The 17,142-nt window shown below is 42.1% G+C and overlaps 1 protein-coding gene across 1 annotated transcript in view; it reads right to left on the reverse strand.

The window, feature by feature from the left end:
* Window positions 1-3,838, reverse strand: part of KCNH5 (potassium voltage-gated channel, subfamily H (eag-related), member 5) — a 47,121-nt gene extending 43,283 nt beyond the window's left edge. The window contains exon 1 of the mRNA XM_010011568.1: window positions 3,723-3,838. Within this exon, the coding sequence (XP_010009870.1) occupies window positions 3,723-3,745 (23 nt within the window). The 5' untranslated portion in view covers window positions 3,746-3,838. The remainder of the gene's footprint in view (window positions 1-3,722) is intronic.
* Window positions 3,839-17,142: the final 13,304 nt, after the last annotated feature.

The following is a 17,142-nucleotide window of genomic DNA, read 5'->3' on the forward strand; positions in this document are numbered from 1 at the left end:
GAAACGTGGCCGTGGAGGAGCCAGCCACCACTTCTCTGGGCAACCTAGTTCAGTGTCTCACCACCCCCACAGTAAAGAATTTTTTCCTAATATCTCATCTAAATCTGCCCTCTTTCAGTTTAAATCCATTGCCCATTATCCTATCCTTACATGCCCTTGTAAAATTCCCCCTCCAGATTTCTCGTAGGCTCCTTTAGCTACAGGAAGGTTGTTCTAATGTCTCTGCTGAGCCTTCTCTTCTCCAGGCTGAGCAATTCCAACTCTTTCAGCCTGTTGTCACAGGAAAGGTGCTCTAGCCCTTGGATCATCTTCATGGCTTCCTCCGAACTGACTCCAGCAGCTCTGCATCCTTCTTGTATTGGGGGCCCCAGAGCTAAACGCAGCACTCTAGGTGGGGGTCTCATCAGAGCAAAGAGGGAGAATCATCTCCCTCAACTTGCTGGTCACACTTCTTTTGATGCAGCCCAGTTCACTGCTGGGTCATGTTGAGCTTCTCATCAGCCACCAGCCCAAAGTCCTTCTCCTCAGGTCTGCTCTCAATCCGTTCTCCATCCAACCTGTATTTGTGCTTGGGATTGCCCTGATTCACATGCAGGACCTTGCACTTGGCCTTGTGTAATCTCACAAGGTTAGCATGGGCCCATCTCTCAAGCCTGTCAGGGTCCCTCTGGATGGCATCCCTCCCCTGCTGCATATCAACTGCATCACACAGCTTGGTGTCATCAGCAAACTTGCTGAGGGTGCACTCAATCCCACTGTCCATGTTGCCAGCAAAGATATTGAATAGCACCTGTCCTAATACTGATACCTGAGCAATGCCAGTCATGGGTGATGAGAGAAGGGCAAAATCAAAGGCATGACCAGCCTGTCGCAGGACTAACTCACTGCCATGTTGAGCTTCTCATCAGCCAACAGCCCAAAGTCCTTCTCCTCAGGTCTGCTCTCAATCCGTTCTCCATCCAACCTGTATTTGTGCTTGGGATTGCCCTGATTCACATGCAGGACCTTGCACTTGGCCTTGTGTAATCTCACAAGGTTAGCATGGGCCCATCTCTCAAGCCTGTCAGGGTCCCTCTGGATGGCATCCCTCCCCTGCTGCATATCAACTGCATCACACAGCTTGGTGTCATCAGCAAACTTGCTGAGGGTGCACTCAATCCCACTGTCCATGTTGCCAGCAAAGATATTGAATAGCACCTGTCCTAATACTGATACCTGAGCAATGCCAGTCATGGGTGATGAGAGAAGGGCAAAATCAAAGGCATGACCAGCCTGTCGCAGGACTAACTCACTGCCTGAGCTGGAACAAAATTACTCATACCTCCAGTGCTTTCTGTTTATCCATCCCTCCCTGTGATCAGTATCAGCCAAGACCACCTGAGGCTGAATATAATGATGACATGGAGCAGCCAATGTAAAGTACAGGATGGTACAGACAGAAAGAAGATAGAGTGAATACTCGCTGGACTACCCAGGAGAAAAGCATGGATAAAACTGATTTGAAGGCACTGTATCTTATAGACAGGGGCAAACTAACCAAATATTTCAAAATTTATGAATTTTTTATCACACTCGTGATCAGCAACAACAATAATTCAAATCAGGGGCTAGACAGACTTGCATTGTTTGTATCTGTGTACTTTGATTTGGTTGAATTTTTGGCACTATTAAGCTGTAAAAACAGACCCTTCCAAAACCTGCAGTAAAGGTGTGGCACCAGAGCACTCTTATTCCAGAGCACTTGGCTTAGAACAGTAAAGCAAACAATACACATAAAGCAATTTTTATGAATAATGTAATGATCTGGGCATACCATAGCAAATCTGGACTGAGAGCTTGACTCAGAAAATAATATAAATAATAGCCCCAGATACCCATAAACCTCCAATGTCATTCAACTGAGTAAGCCTAAGCAGGCACCATTGGCCTTCAAGACTGTTTTCCATTCCGTACAATTGTACAGCTCTTCATTAGAGAGCAGCTCCACAGACATTACTCTAGAAGGCTACATGCTATATGTCAGACCACACTGAAAACCTCTCCAGATCTCCTTCAGTCTGCAAAGATTGCTATGTCTCCTAAGAAGCAGGAAACATCACTCTGTGTATATAACTCCACCAGCACATACACAAAAAGTAGTACTAGGAATGCTTTTTCAGTGTAGAGAGATCTTTCAAAAATCCAGAGATGGATGTAGAGAATGAAGATTAAAGAAAACAAACAAACAAACAAACAAACAAACAAAAAACAAACAAAAAAAACCCCACCAAAAAAATCAAATCTTTGCTACCAATTCCATTTTCCATAATAATTCCTACTTGAATTTGCATCTGTGTGATTCACCTGTATGATCTACTTGAACACACCATCAAAACAGAATCCTTACAAATGGTAACTAAAGCCCATCACATTCATAAAAAGCACTCAGATGGAGTAAACCTTTTGATTCCCTCAGTATTTGAGTCACAAGGCACAGGGGGATCATTATCAGAAAGGTATTGCTAAACCTTTACTTCCTCAGTATTTTCCTACCTTTCTGTTCTATATTTGTAATTATCTGTAATATGCACAGACTATAAAAGTGCTGGCTCACAGCAAACCTATACAGTTCAATATTTAAGACAGTAAAGAGCAAAGGGGAAAGCATGTATGTATATCCAGCACAGCTGCGATAAGGCTGTTTCTTTCAGGCCCACTGAGTATATCGACTCTATTGCTACCATGTAAATGAATATTTCGTTCCGTTGGCATGTGCCCATCTCTTCTCCATTACCCATTAGAGGAGACCTGGCTGCTCAGAGCAATCCTGGACTCCCAAGGCTTCCTCCCCTTCCTGGCAGATGAGAGCAGTGATCACAAATCATCACATGTTGCTTTTTGGAGTTAGCAATGACTGACATCCAAGGACAAGCTCACTGCCTGCCCTGCTCCTGACAGCTGAAGCATCAGCCCATGACCAGTATCTGGCAGCACCTATCTCCCAAAAACCATCTCTATAGATGGGCAGCTCCCTCTTTGCAGCATCCTGGAGCTGGTCACTCCCTGAATACATAAAGGGAAAACCTAAAGAAACGTGTATCTCAGCCATTCCTTATTGTCTGTGTCCCTCATTTACTTTGTTCATGCACAAGCATTAGGGATTTTGTCTTTCCCCAAACCATCTCCTTTTAAAGGATACAGCAGACAAGGCACAGATGCACGTCTAACCATAAATCACAGCTGCCCGCTCCTGAGAGACCACCAACAAAAGGAAAAAGCCATAAAGCTGCAATGCTTAGAGTAGATATATCATCAGCTTAATCACTCTCTTGTGAATAAAGATGCAGTTTGCACATTACTGTGCTCTCTGTGTGTGAAATAACAGGAACTAACATGGGCTACAGAATAGCCCACTGCCTCCTGGCATGCCAGCAGGAGAACTGAAAAAAAAAAAAAATAGTAAAAAAAGCCTTTAAAATATATTACCTAAAACCCTTCTTTCTTTATTGGATCATTAGCTACAGCACATTTGTACTTATATCGGACAGGATAAACTCCAAAGTGCTTTACCATGTCGTGGATAAGTTACTGGTTTCATTCATTTAAATCCTGTTTCAATACTTTCATTTCCACAAAACAACACTTTTCTTCCATCAATGCCTTCTGCAAAACCTCCTTGTTCTTCTCAGCAGATTACAGCTTTTAAAGTGCATCGAGTGGCAACAAACAGATAGTTGGCATACCTGCAAGTACTGCTCTTCTGCATGACGTCAGCTCGATGATATCCGGAGAGTTTACAAAACCCGTCATTACTATAAACTACGGGCCAGTCCACAATCTGGGCATTTCCCAACAAAAAACTGGATTCTGCAAAGAGAAAGAGAAAAGGAGACAATGGGCAGTCGTCAGCGGCAAAGTACAATTAAATCCAGATGCAGAGTTATTCATGATGGTAACTTGTAGTGTGAAATTTCAGAGGGAACTGAAATCAAAATAGGCATCAGAAAAGAAAATGTGATGAAACAGGGTAACTCCTAGTAACATAAGTACCTTCTTGCACCCCAAAATACTGATATAAGTACCAACACTTTAACAATTTAGAAATCTAACAGTTTATTCAAAACATCAGGGCAAGGTGCCATGTTTGGTTTTCATCTTATACATATCTGGAAATCAACCTTTAATTAACTTGCATGCTGGCTTTAAAATTATGAACTGTATTTGTGCCCAACACTGACGACAACTCTCTTGCTTCAAGCAAGTAAATTTTTCCTCCTGGTAGGTTCCAGTTTGTTTCGCAGGACACAGGCAGCATCCCTGGGATGAGGGACAGAGAGCACCAGGAGCCACTGGGGGCGGGGGTGAGATGTTTCCACCGCATCTTGTGGCACACCACGAGCCACATCATGCCTGTAAGTGCAGATATCAAGCAACCCACATGGAAATTCAGCATGATTGGGGAACTAATGAGTGCCAAAGCGACTTAAATACTGAAATAGCAAAAAACAGCTAAGGCATTTCAGTGGTGGTCAAATAAAATGCACATAGGTGGGTTTGGCTCATCCTCGTAACATGCATCCATTGCTGTAATTACAAAATATGGGCAGGGAGTATTTCTAGGAGGCTGAACTCAGGTTTAAATAGTGTTTCAGTCATCTGTTCTTTCAGTCAGTGCCTACAGTTTATACGCACGGACTGGCACCAACACATACGAGTTAGTCTTAAAATAGTTTTATTCACTAGTTTGGAAAGATTCTTCCATCCCTGCTTTTAGCAAGACATTTCCAAAGAAGAAAATACTCATTTTGTTTAAACAAAATGTTGTGGGATGTTATGTTCATTGAGACTGCAAATGTTCCTAATTTTGTTTCAGAAATAATATTCTCAAATAGAGGTTCTCAAATTTTAGTCTGTGATGATCTTCAGAGTTTTCTTTATTTTTACTGTGAGTTTTCAGTTTCATTTTGACTGCAGCTATGGAACTAACTGGTCCCATTCATTGATGCTGAGAAGCTTTTAAAATATAATATTAATAATCACTGCTGTATAGAAATGATAGGAAATGTTCTTTCCAGCAGTTCTTGCGGGGAGAAGGGTGGAAAGGGAATTAAGGAGATCTTTTACAAATTTTCCTCATAATAGCCAAAGCATGGTTATGCCAATTACTTACAGATATATATTCAGGTGCATACATTCATTTTCTCATGAAAGTGACATGGTTTTTGCATGAGGTACACATGCCCCCTTAGGTGTATTTATAACCATGACTGGTTTTTACATTATGATAACATTATTTTCTTGAACAAGGGAAGTGTATTGTAAAAAGCAGTATGTCTTTCTTTTTTCTTTATAAGCATGAATTTGGAAAAAAAAATAATCTGGAGATTATTGGATTTTCTGTAGAAAAGCAGATCAAAAAATATTCAGAAGCCAAACGATGTGAGAAACAGAAGTTTAGATTTTGTGAAATCTACCCCTTTTAAACTCAAAGAATTTATTTGAATCCATCATAAATACTCTTAAGCCTAAATGCCAACTTTAAAAATTCACTTTCCTACCCGAAGGGAGATGCCCTCATTACAAACTGCAAGAGACACAGAGTAAAGCCTGAGCATTACATCAAGATCTCCCTGGCTTTCCGCAGCCCTTTCTGCAGCAGGGACTCAGCCCAGCTTTCCTCAGCACAGTGCAGACAATAACACAGGAAACACCCCAAGCCCCTGGAAACCAAAGGGTTCCCATTGTATTGATGTTACCCTAACCTTGTATGTTCTCCAGTTTGGGAGGCATCACCAGCTCCTAAACCCACCGGGCTCTCCCCACAGTGGCCGCCCTACCACTGCCACACCCCAGCAGCTGGAGAGGAAGGGAGCGTAAGCAATTCTTAATTTCCCACCCCACAGGGGTGGGAACGAATATTACAAGTCCTCTGGTTAGATTTGAAAAGAGATTTCTTTACAGGATTGTCTCTCGACAAAGTTTTGCTCGTATGTTTAGGTAAAATTTGCACAACCCAGGCAATGAGAGGCTACAATACCAAATTCACTCATGGATTCTGTGCACATTTGGGTGTTCCCCAGAGGACCACAGTCCAAATGCAGATAACCCTGCTTTTAAGCCTCCCCAACCAAAAGAGATAATCTTGATTGTGCATTCCCACCACATAACTGTTTCCGGACACAGAGTACGCAGAGGACGATGTGTTGCAGCCAGCAGCCAAGAAGCAAACATACAGCATCTAAAGGTTGTCTTTTATTCTTTACACCTGAAGGTCTCAAAATACTTGATAAGGCATTCACTAAGCTGATCAAATCCAGCAGAAAGTTGGGAGAGGTGAAAACATAAAGCCAAACTACTACTATTTAAAAAAGGAAAAAAATAGACACTAGAATTGTCTATAGTATTTGTAAGGTTAGATTAGATATATAGTACATGTACTAGAAATCTGACAAGATCTTAGAATATGTTTTCTTTTGTCCTCATGAATTTTTTTTTTTGCTTAACTGACATTTTTTTACCCTTGTCTCCTAAGCAAGTAAGGCTTATTCATCCATACTCAGCATGTGAGTAAGCATGTGTGTGTCCTATTCCAACCAAAGAAAAATCTTGAATGAATATTTGCATCTTGCTAGAGACAAATGAACCTAACCGTGAGCACAAAGCCATAGGAATCCATGTTACATTAATGCCACTGCTCAGCGAGCAGCTTGATAAAATATAAGGAAGAACAAGTCAGTGTCTGAACCTTGAGTTTTATTGTGTACCAAAGTCCCGGCAAACACAGGACTCCACGCTTACCACACATTTTATATGAAGTCATGTTATTTTCTCCAACCAAAACACATTCATTCTTCCCTGTTTCTACAATTTCTCCAAATCAAAACTCCAGGCAGATTTAACTCTACATTAGATAGACCATATCCAGTTGTAAACAACCGAACTATGTACTGGATGACAGGACACTTCAAGAGAACTTCTTTTTTATGGCTGTAATTTCAGAGTGCAAAGTGACATAGAGGTTTTTGCTTTGAATCCTCTTTGAATCCTTGTATATTCTCTAACATGTCTCCATTTTGGGCCTAACCTTGATCAACAACAGAGACTCCTTAGTAGACAATACCACCTTAGAGTTTCTAGGAGTTTTGCATAGTTGAGGAAGAAACTGGTTTATATCATGTCCCTTATGAAGAGAGGCTGAAAAAGTTGGGACTGTTCAGCCTGGAGAAGAGAAGGCTACGTGGAGACCTCATAGCAGCCTTCCAGTATCTGAAGGGGGCCTATAAGGATGCTGGGGAGGGACTCTTCCCTAGGGACTGTAGTGGTAGGACAAGGGGTAATGGCTTTAAACTTAAACAGGGGAAGTTTAGATTAGATATAAGGAAGAAGTTCTTCACAGTGAGGGTGGTGAGGCACTGGAATGGGTTGCCCAAGGAAGTTGTGAATGCTCCAGCCCTGGCAGTGTTCAAGGCCAGGTTGGATGGAGAGTTGGGCAACTTCGAGGTGTCCCTGCCCATGGCAGGGGAGTTGGAACTAGATGATCTTAAGGTCCTTTCCAACCCAAATTTTCTATGATTCTATGATTATATCACCACTAACTACTCATGAAAGTCCATTTCTGCGGTTGCCTCTCCTGAGGTTCAGTCCTAACAGCCAGTCCTGGACTAAATCCATCTGCATTCCTGACTTCCATACTTCTACAAATCAGTTACATGGTTTCCTTGCTAAGAAAGGTCAATCGCAGTTGTGTCTTGGGTTAAAACTTCCATTAGTCTGAATACAGCAAATTCCACTCTGTTCAATTTGCAGCTGGCTGCTTAAACCTTGTGTAAGAGACAAGGATTTTAAGAAACATTTCATCTCCAGTTGTCATAGGACAGTCTAACATCAAAGAAGTCTGTTCCCTTCCAAACACAACTGGCTGCATGCTCCTCCTGGCCTCCTTTGCTAGCAGCTTCAAAGCAAGGACCCTCAGCCAAGGGCACCTAGATGTCCCTCTGTGCACTGCTGTGATGACCTTGTGGTGAAGTCCCATAGTAGCCTCTCAGTACAAGCCAAGTCTCCATACAAGCAGTAGAGTGAAAGACAGGTGTGCGATAGACCTGCCTACAGGCTGCCAACTGACTGGCTCCTTCCTGAGATACATCGAGGCTCACTGAACATAACAGGGACCAGATATACCCAGACCACGGCTATTCACCTGGTGGCAGCAAAGGGACATGCTCCACAGGCACTGCTGCCAGCAAGCACTAGGTGCACCTCCACCATCAAATCCAAGATTCACTCCTCGTCCTCCCCTTTCCCTGATGACCCACAGCCCACGTCAGTTAGTTCATACTAAATATCTTTGGAGTGAGCCAAAGGACCTTTGTGCAGTCAGTCTTCTCTAAAGCATGGGCATGAGCCCTGCAATGCCACATACCAAGGATGCTCCACCCAGAGCAGATGCCTTCTGCAAGACAGACCCCAGGCTCAGACTCCCTTCATGAGAGAGGCAAACTCACCCTGACTGCTCTAGTCCTCAACAGATAAGAATGGTGTTTTGTGCCTTCTTCAAAAGAAAGCCAAAAAAAGTATGCGAACTGCAGGGTGATAAGCATAGCAAGGACACCAGCACTGGGATATTTACAGCTGGTTTCCTGTTGGATTCAATACACAAGAGCTATACTCCACAAGCTATTTTTTTTAAAGAATGTATTATACTGGAGGTATTCTCAAGTTCAAGCATTTCTTAACAGAGTTTAGCTACCAGTAACTGGAAAACACTGAACTCAGCCACTACCATGCAGTAGTATCTTACATTCTGAAAACATTAACATGCAGCTAGTTTCGAACTTGCATAATGATTAGCCTGAAATGTCTAGCAATGCATTCATCCTTGCTTAGATTTCCCTGATGCACTGAAAAAGCATTTCCAGTTCCCATTTCCTTAGAGATAAAAGTAAATTTTTATTATTTCTAAGCTTTTCTTGATGTCATTGCCTCCACCAACCATTTTCTCCACCCATTGCCTTTTCTGATATTTTGTAGAGAGCCCAAATCACAAATCTGTAGGTTGTCTAGAGTTCTTCGACTAGACACATCTAAAAACCTGGGTCTGTCTATAAGAGCATGGGGAAGCAAGGCTCAGCCAGCAGACTCGCCTGTCTCAGAGTTGCTAGATTCCTCCTAGGAAGTCAGCAGGCTTTTTATTAGTTAAAATAACTATTTACAAGGTTTAAAACTGATGACAAGGAATTATTAGAGGCATGCAATTAGCAAAATTTCAGGTTGGAAAACACAGTTGAGGAAAACAATTGTTAAAGCCACTGTATTTGCTGTTGCTGCACTTCTACTCTGTAAAAAGGCTTTTTGTATAAAGGTAGCCTATGCTGTAGAGCAGCAAGCCTGCTTACTCTGTCTTGCAGTAGCTAATACTCAACACAGTGCTGAGCCTTGTTTTGTTTAAAGAAAAAAAAAAAGACCACAGTGTGCAAGCACTTTTTTTTAACCAACAAAATGCCCAAAGCAGTGTAAAATTCATGTTATGTAATCACAGGAGAGCAAGAAGAGCTAAATCAGTCCAGGATATGTGCTTAGCCAAGTGAGAAACATTGTCTCTAATCATCTTTTCTCCAGAAAGCTCGGGTACCACTTGTAATGAAAATTGTTTAAATCACTATTTTGGAATTCCATCTCATCCCAAGAAGACAGGGAACTCATCTTTTTAGAAAAGCCACCATTGAGAAGATGTTTTAAAAAAATGAAGTAATAATAATTATTATAATAATAAAAAGGAGCAGTGTTTCCATCTAGGAATAAACTCCTAACTCAAGCAATTTGACACAGAGCTGTCATTTGGAATTCCCACCCTTCCACTGCAGAGTAAATGCAGCCTAGACCTTTCAGGGTCTGTGAAACATCTGGAATTTGACTTTTTTGCTAATGCTGTCTTATTAAAGCCCAAAACCACTTAAACTGCTGTCAGCTTACTCTCCTTGTAACTGCACAGGGTCAGCATATTGCTGCAGTCTTGTTTAGACCACCTTGAAAAACTCATTGGGCTCTTCTATGTGTGTTCTGGGGAAGGAGGTCCTAAAAAATGTTCTCATTCTTTTTCTTTTTGCTCTCCTAAGCAAGTCTCAGCCCTGATAATACATACTTTTATTGATGTTCACAGTGACTCCAACCACATGCTCAAGACATACTGCATCCCCACAGAATACAACAGAAAATCCTAAACCCTTTTGGAGGACATTGCCCTCTGAAATTAGCCTCAACGGGCAACAACATCCCTCCAGCTTCAGGGTCGGCTGCAGACAAACTGCTGTGCTTAAAGAAGCAACCTCCACCAGCGCTTTGTACTCCTTACTATGAAGCTACACTGCTGTTTTCTAACAAAGCTATTATTTCCCCGGTGTCTTTAAAGCACGCAAAACATCAGTGTCATCCAATTTATCCAGCACATTAAGCATTGCTTGCCTGAAAAAAAATATTTCTCAAAGGACTAACTCTTTACGTCACCTTTCTGTACCAGTGTTGTTTTTATTTAATATTCATATTATGAAAATGCAAAGGGTGCTAAACCCAGCCCAAGGTGCCACTGTACCGACTATGCTAAAATGAACTATTTCCTGCCCCAAATGAATGCACCTCAAATAAAACAAATGATAAATAATCCAGCATTGGCTGAAATATTAAACCCATGGGTTAATCACTTCGCTGGGAACATAGCAGCTTTCACCAGTTTAGCAAGTGAGCTCAAGAGGAATGATTAGAGTCTGCCTGGAATTTACCTCCTAAAAACTTAAAAAATTAACTTCAATAATTGTGAATATGAAAGACCACAGACAGCACAGTCCCCTGCCTTTACTGTGGCACAATGTCACTGAGCACAGGAAGAGTTTTGAGTCAGTAAGTACAAGAGAGCATCCCTGTGAGCTGCCTGCAAAATGACATTTCATACAATTCTGATCACAGTTTCTCCCACACACATTAATTTATCCTAGAGTTAAACTAATCCTCACATTCCCTGGTTATCATCTAAAGTCCACTGCTGCATCTGTTCCCTGTTAAAATTATGCAGAATACAATATAGATGTAGCAAGACTAAATTTAAACTGGAGAACCCTGTAGCTCTCACTCCAGGAGCACAGGCACCCTTGGGGAGCAACCAAAAATCAGATTTCTAGCTTTATACAAATGAGAGCACTTGCTTCACATTCCCAGATGAGAAAACTGCAGCAACAGTAGCTGTTCGGACATGGAGGCTTCTCTTGCAAACACTCAGTCCAAAGCTAGTCCTGGCTGCAGTTTCACAGTGCCTGGCTGTATCTCACAAAAACCTATTTTGGCAGAGAATTGTCCGCCTCTCCCATGCTCTGCTCTTTGTGCAAGTGGCTGGAGCAGATCTATCAGCAACTCAGATCCAGCTGAGTACCAAGGTGATGCTTCGGGCCAGTCTCCAAAGGGGCTGTTCACAAGTCAGCGGTCAGACTCCCTCCCACTGCCACATCTGGGTGCAGGATCGGATCCTGGCTATTTGGATTACCCAGGGTTTCGTATTTAAAATAGCCAGTCACTGAGTGTGCAGATTAAATAAGAATCAGACTTTTTTTCTGAAAAGCAGGTTATTAAAGTGCTAACTCCAAAATCTTCTTCTACTCCTTCATTTTATCAAACCAGAAAATCCTTTTCCATTAGCTTTCCAGGAGAATAACTTAAAATCCCAGTCAACCACCAAACAGTACCCTGTTACACAGGCTAATTAAATGTATTTCCACAGCTTACTTAACTTCCTGACATTATTCTTTGGCTGTATACTCCCTCCAACAGCAATAAAAAAACCTGGATATTTACTTAAAAAAAAATAATCAATAATTCCATTTTTCTCTTCTCTCAGATTTCAAGTTTAACCTGGGAAGCAACAGCTCTTGCAGTGACCTCTTGTGGCAAGCGCTCAGCAGCGCACAAGCGTTCCCCAGAGCACAACGTTTCTCCCACCGCCCGCGATAGGCACACCAAGAAATATTAGAAAGACCCACAATTTAACAAGCAGCTGGCCAGACCTCGAGGAAATCCAGCTATTCCTTTAGCTAACGATATCGCATTATTTGGGTTTCTAAATTAATACAATGGTACAAAACTGCCATAACCATTAAAAAAAAAAAAAAAAAACCATACTGAAAAACACATAAAACATTTTAGACCATGTAAAACTCGCTCAATTTCAGCAGCAGTCAGACATGCTTAATCTTTCTGCATTCAGCAAGCCAACTTGAGAATTAAGGAAAGTGGGGTGCCAGTAATTGGAAACTCCTCACAAATGTCATCTAGTAATGCTTCTTAGTCTAAAAATCCACTTTGCGTTAGATTTATGTATCAGCAGGCCCCCTGCAGTCATAGAAACTGCAAAAGGAACCCTGTGCCTTCAAATGCCAAAGAAAGCCCTAATGACACAAGCTTCTTGGTCATCTCTTCAATAAGTAAGTTTTCTGCAGTCAGCTGAGCCAGAGGATGGAAACTTTTACCCCACAGTTTATAGTGTCTTTCTGTAGAGATTTAGGGAATTGTTGAGGTCCACGTTTTTTCAGAAGATCCCCAGTGACAGATATCCTGTAAATTTGAAGTAACTTGCTTTAAAGAATTCTCTCTCTGCAGTGTGTGTAACTTCACTTGGATCAGATGAAAATGCAGTTTTGTTTTAATTTAGGGAGCAAAGCCTGTATGTATCATGTCCCATAACAACAACATTTTGTCACCCTGCCTGTAAGACATCAGCTACACTACATGGGCTAGTCAGAAGGACAGGAGAGACAACAGACATTTATTTTATCCATAATACCAGCATAATAAAAATGAAAAAGGTTTCTTAGCACTACAGATGTGACACTCATTCCCTCCCCTTTCCTGGCTAACCTCTCTTTATAACTTAGTCGCCTATTCCTTTCAAAGTCACAGGGACCCAGCAGAGCGTAAAGCTCTGTCTGAAGGAACTGCTTTGTAGAAACATGGCACAAAGCTGGAAAAGGCCAGGGATTAAATGCTAGCTTCATTAAGGCTCATAGTAAAATTCCCTTGCAAGCCTTATGGAGCCAAGATTTCAGCCCAAGTATCAAAATATATTTGTGAAAGACGTGAAAAACTCATTCTCCTGGGGAAGCTTCTAAGAGTTACTGCAACAGAAACAATAACTAATAATTATGACTCTTACCATATAGGTAAGACTACATATATTGTTGCACTAAATAAAGCCCCTCTTCCAGACTATTAGCACGCTTTACTGCATATTGCCGCAAAGCCCCAGAGTTAACCTTTTCCCAAACTCACTGGCTACCATAAAAGCAAATTATGCCATTAACACAATCTTAATGCTTTTGATGCTAGTATATGTGAAGGTTGAAGATGGACAGGCAAGACAAACACGTTCTCTTGCCCCTGTGTGCGAGGCTCAACTCGCTGAATTGCTCTGTATGCCTGCCAGGTCCATGAAGCCCAGCCCAGCTCTGGAGATTTGCCCAATTCTGTACCCATGACACCTCCGCGATGCTGAGCCGAGGTCAGTATCAGCAAGCTCTTAATGCACTAGAAGAGCAACCAGTAATATTAGTAATAAGGGGCACAGACTGCTGAGAACATTTTAGGAGAGAACACTGCCCTAAGGAAGGCCCTTATTAAATGTCCAAAATACTAATGGCAGTAAAAGGCAGACACCTTAATGTGATTTAACCCAGTGCTCTCACAAAACACTTTTTTCAGCTCAACAAAAGACCTGGTGTTCTTAAGATCCAGGGCACAGTCAAGGCTGTAGCAAGATCACATCAATCTTTCTGAGCCTCAGATAAGACCTTTACTCGATGTGTTTTCACTGTGCTTTAAAAGAAGAAGAAAGATTGGAGAGTGCACTGGGATTAGCCAGAAGATAAGTCTGTGTATCCTGAGGGCTTGTCCCATTTTACCAACTGCAGCAGTTGGTCTAACAACAGATCCCCCTGCTTCTCCCACAGACTTTGTCTCTGCTCAAGTGGAGCTCAGCTGTGGTGTGGGCAGAGTACCCACTAAGCAGCTCAGAGGATACTGTCCACCACCAAAGGCTTCGGGAAACATCTGCAACGTACTGCTGCCCAAAAAGCAAAGTACACTCCTGCTCTAAAATACTTCACAAGTACCAAGGTGTAAATATGCCTCCAAAAGAGAGGTTCCCTGGGCAAAGGGACACTGTGGGACCTCTCCCTGTCCCATCCCATAGCTTTGGCAGTTGCTCCATCCTTCCCAAACACATTGGCTGGGAAAGGAACAACTTGGCAGGGTAGCCCAGAAATCCCACTTCTCCATACAGAGGGCAGAAGAGCCATGGCCACCCCATTACTTTCTACTCAGGTCTTTTATGCTTTGCTTATGACCGGTTTGCCGTGATTGTTTCCCTCACAGTTTTAACCTTGTTTGTAGCCAAAGCTGGAGCAAAAAGGAAAGGTTCACAAAACTAAACAGAAAATGAGTAAATAATGCTGAAAATTGAATATATGACTGTTTTTAACACCAAGGTGGCCACCACATTAAGTCTTTGCACCATGTTCCCACTATGCCAGTTCTAACTCTCCACATTTTAAAATTATTGCAATTTCGTCTATAAATTTTGTTATTTAAAACCATTTCTGGCAACTTTGATTAATTAGACTCCAGCTACGTTTCATTTTGAAACCATTGCTTCCATGCTCTTAAAGAAGAGCCTATCTGCTGAAATACCTGTCTAATTTTTCCAGCCATACCTGTTGCCTAATAGAAGATATTACCTCTATCTACTAACCTTCTCCTTGTTGTCAAGAAAAGATTTATTGTCAACAGCGCAACAGGATTGCATAATTGTGAGAAATCTCAAAAGAGCGTGTTCTTTAACCAGCAAAGGTGATAGAAGACCTCTTTTTGAGGATGCTGAAAATGTATGTTAAAAAACAATCATCAGTCTTTCCTTCATCTCATTCCTCAACTTGTCAACGAAAAATCTCCTGGAAACTGGTGAATCCAAGTATAAAGACAAAAGCCTGCACGCAGTCAGTAGATCAAATCCTTGCCTTCTACCGAGCACTGGCAGGAGACACTGGAATCAGATTTGCTCTACTGGATGCCATTAAGTTTGGATTAAATCACACTGAATCCAGTGAAAATTACTATTTCCATAAAGGACAAATAAGGTTATGTCCTGGATGACAAAAATAAGAACTAAATTGTGTTTCAGGGCACAATACTGACCACTTACGTGAGTTAAAAACGAATTCCCAACCCACTTTTCACCTTGTCCAATAGGGCAGATTTACCTCTGTAGCATCACGTTTAGGCATCATCAGTGGCAGAGAAAAAGCAGAATGAATGACCAGATCAGCATGATTTAATGCTCCTAAATTAGACCAGGTTAAAAACTGGAGGGGAACACATGCTTTTAAAGTATAATGTTCAAAAGCCTTATTAGCTTTTCCAGTTTTTGACATCTCAAAGCTCTACTGAGCTTTCACCAGGGAGGACATAAGATTTAGTAAGAGCATGATACAAAAGCATAGCAATCCCAAACCATGTTCCCAGCTCTGCCATGGACTCGCCCCACGACCTTGGGAAAACAACTGCGATGCTCTGAACCCCCATTCACGCCGCAATTCGAAGAACAGGTTGGGAATGCCTCTGTGTGTCCTCTTCCACACGGAGCTGTGAAGTGTAATTAAATTCCACCAGCACTTTGAAATTGTCAGAGGGAAAGTGCTATATAAACCCCTATTAATTAAGCTTGCATTTAATATTCTGCTAAATACATACACTATTGCGGGAAACTAGCTCTTGGTAATCGTGCAGCTACAGAGCTTGACAGGTCTCAGCTACCGACCACACAACTGACAAAGGCAACACCAAAGGGATGAAGCCCCCCCAAAAAAACAGTTGATGATTTAATACAAGGTTGGCATTTTAACGTAAAATATTTTAAAACGAATTCTAAGTCCTTATCCTACTCCTGCTCCCATGGAAGTCAACGAATCACTAATTCACCACCTGCCATCAAAATCAGCACACCAAACCATGTTAGGATGAATGTGGAGTAAATACAGAGTCATGCAATAGAAAGGTGGAAGGGAACACTTTTCAGCACAATTTCACATCACATTAATGTCTTGATTAACAATACATGTGGCAACTTTGCTCAATACTCTGCTCTGCCCACCTTTCCCATTCACGTCCCCAGATGCACACTGGCACAGCAGTTTTTGGTATGTCAGGGTCACCCTAAACTTGGGCTGTCCAACAAGATATCATTTAGCATATGCAAAGTCAAGGTTTCTTACTGCACTTCATTCGTGCAAATGCTCATATGTTTCAGTAGTTACGTGCTAGTACAAAGATGACATAAATAAAGGAATGTAACTAGCACAAGACTTGCCTAAAGCAGCATCTACATTAATACATCTAAAGAGACGGCGGTCTGCAACCACACTGTAACTTTAATGGAGATGTACACAGTACTCTTGATCGGTGCTTTGCACTGGATCAAAGGATAAAATTAACTCCAACAGCAAGGAATAATTTGACAGCCATGCAGTCCTGAACTAGTCCTGTAAATATCCACCTAACAGAGGAGCTGTAGATGAGCAACTGCTCAGCCCCACAACTACCATCGTGCTAATCACTCCATCCTCCTTCCCCGCACCTCTACCACAGACTGAAGTGCCAGAGAATTACAAAGACTTTGAAATCCTGAATGAAAACAGTTGCAAGCCCAGTTACTAGAGAACTAAAGACCAAGAAGAGAACAACGATCAAGAGAAGTTACGGATGCCCCATCCCTGGCAGTGTTCGAGGCCAGGTTGGATGGTGCTTTGAGCAACCTGGTCTAGTGGAAGATGTCCCTGCCCACGGCAGGGGGGTTGGAACTATACGATCTTTAAGGTCTCTTCCAACCCAAACGATTCTATGATTCTATGAAGAAAGGTAAAAAAAGACACGACGAGCAGAGAAAGTATTAGAAATGTAAATGATAACTACTTATTTTCAGAAGCAGCAGTACCGATAACGAGGTAAGAAGAAACAGAAGGGGACAGGGACAAGGTGGTGAAGGGCTGGCTCCAGCGGAGCCTAGCGGGGCAAAGCAGAGACCCCGTTCCTTGAAGGCACCGCTTTGGCACAGACCGCAGCGGGGCAGCGGGCGCG

The sequence above is a fragment of the Nestor notabilis genome, unplaced genomic scaffold, assembly GCF_000696875.1.
Source record: "Nestor notabilis isolate BGI_N333 unplaced genomic scaffold, ASM69687v1 scaffold8413, whole genome shotgun sequence".
Taxonomy (NCBI): Eukaryota; Metazoa; Chordata; class Aves; order Psittaciformes; family Psittacidae; genus Nestor; species Nestor notabilis.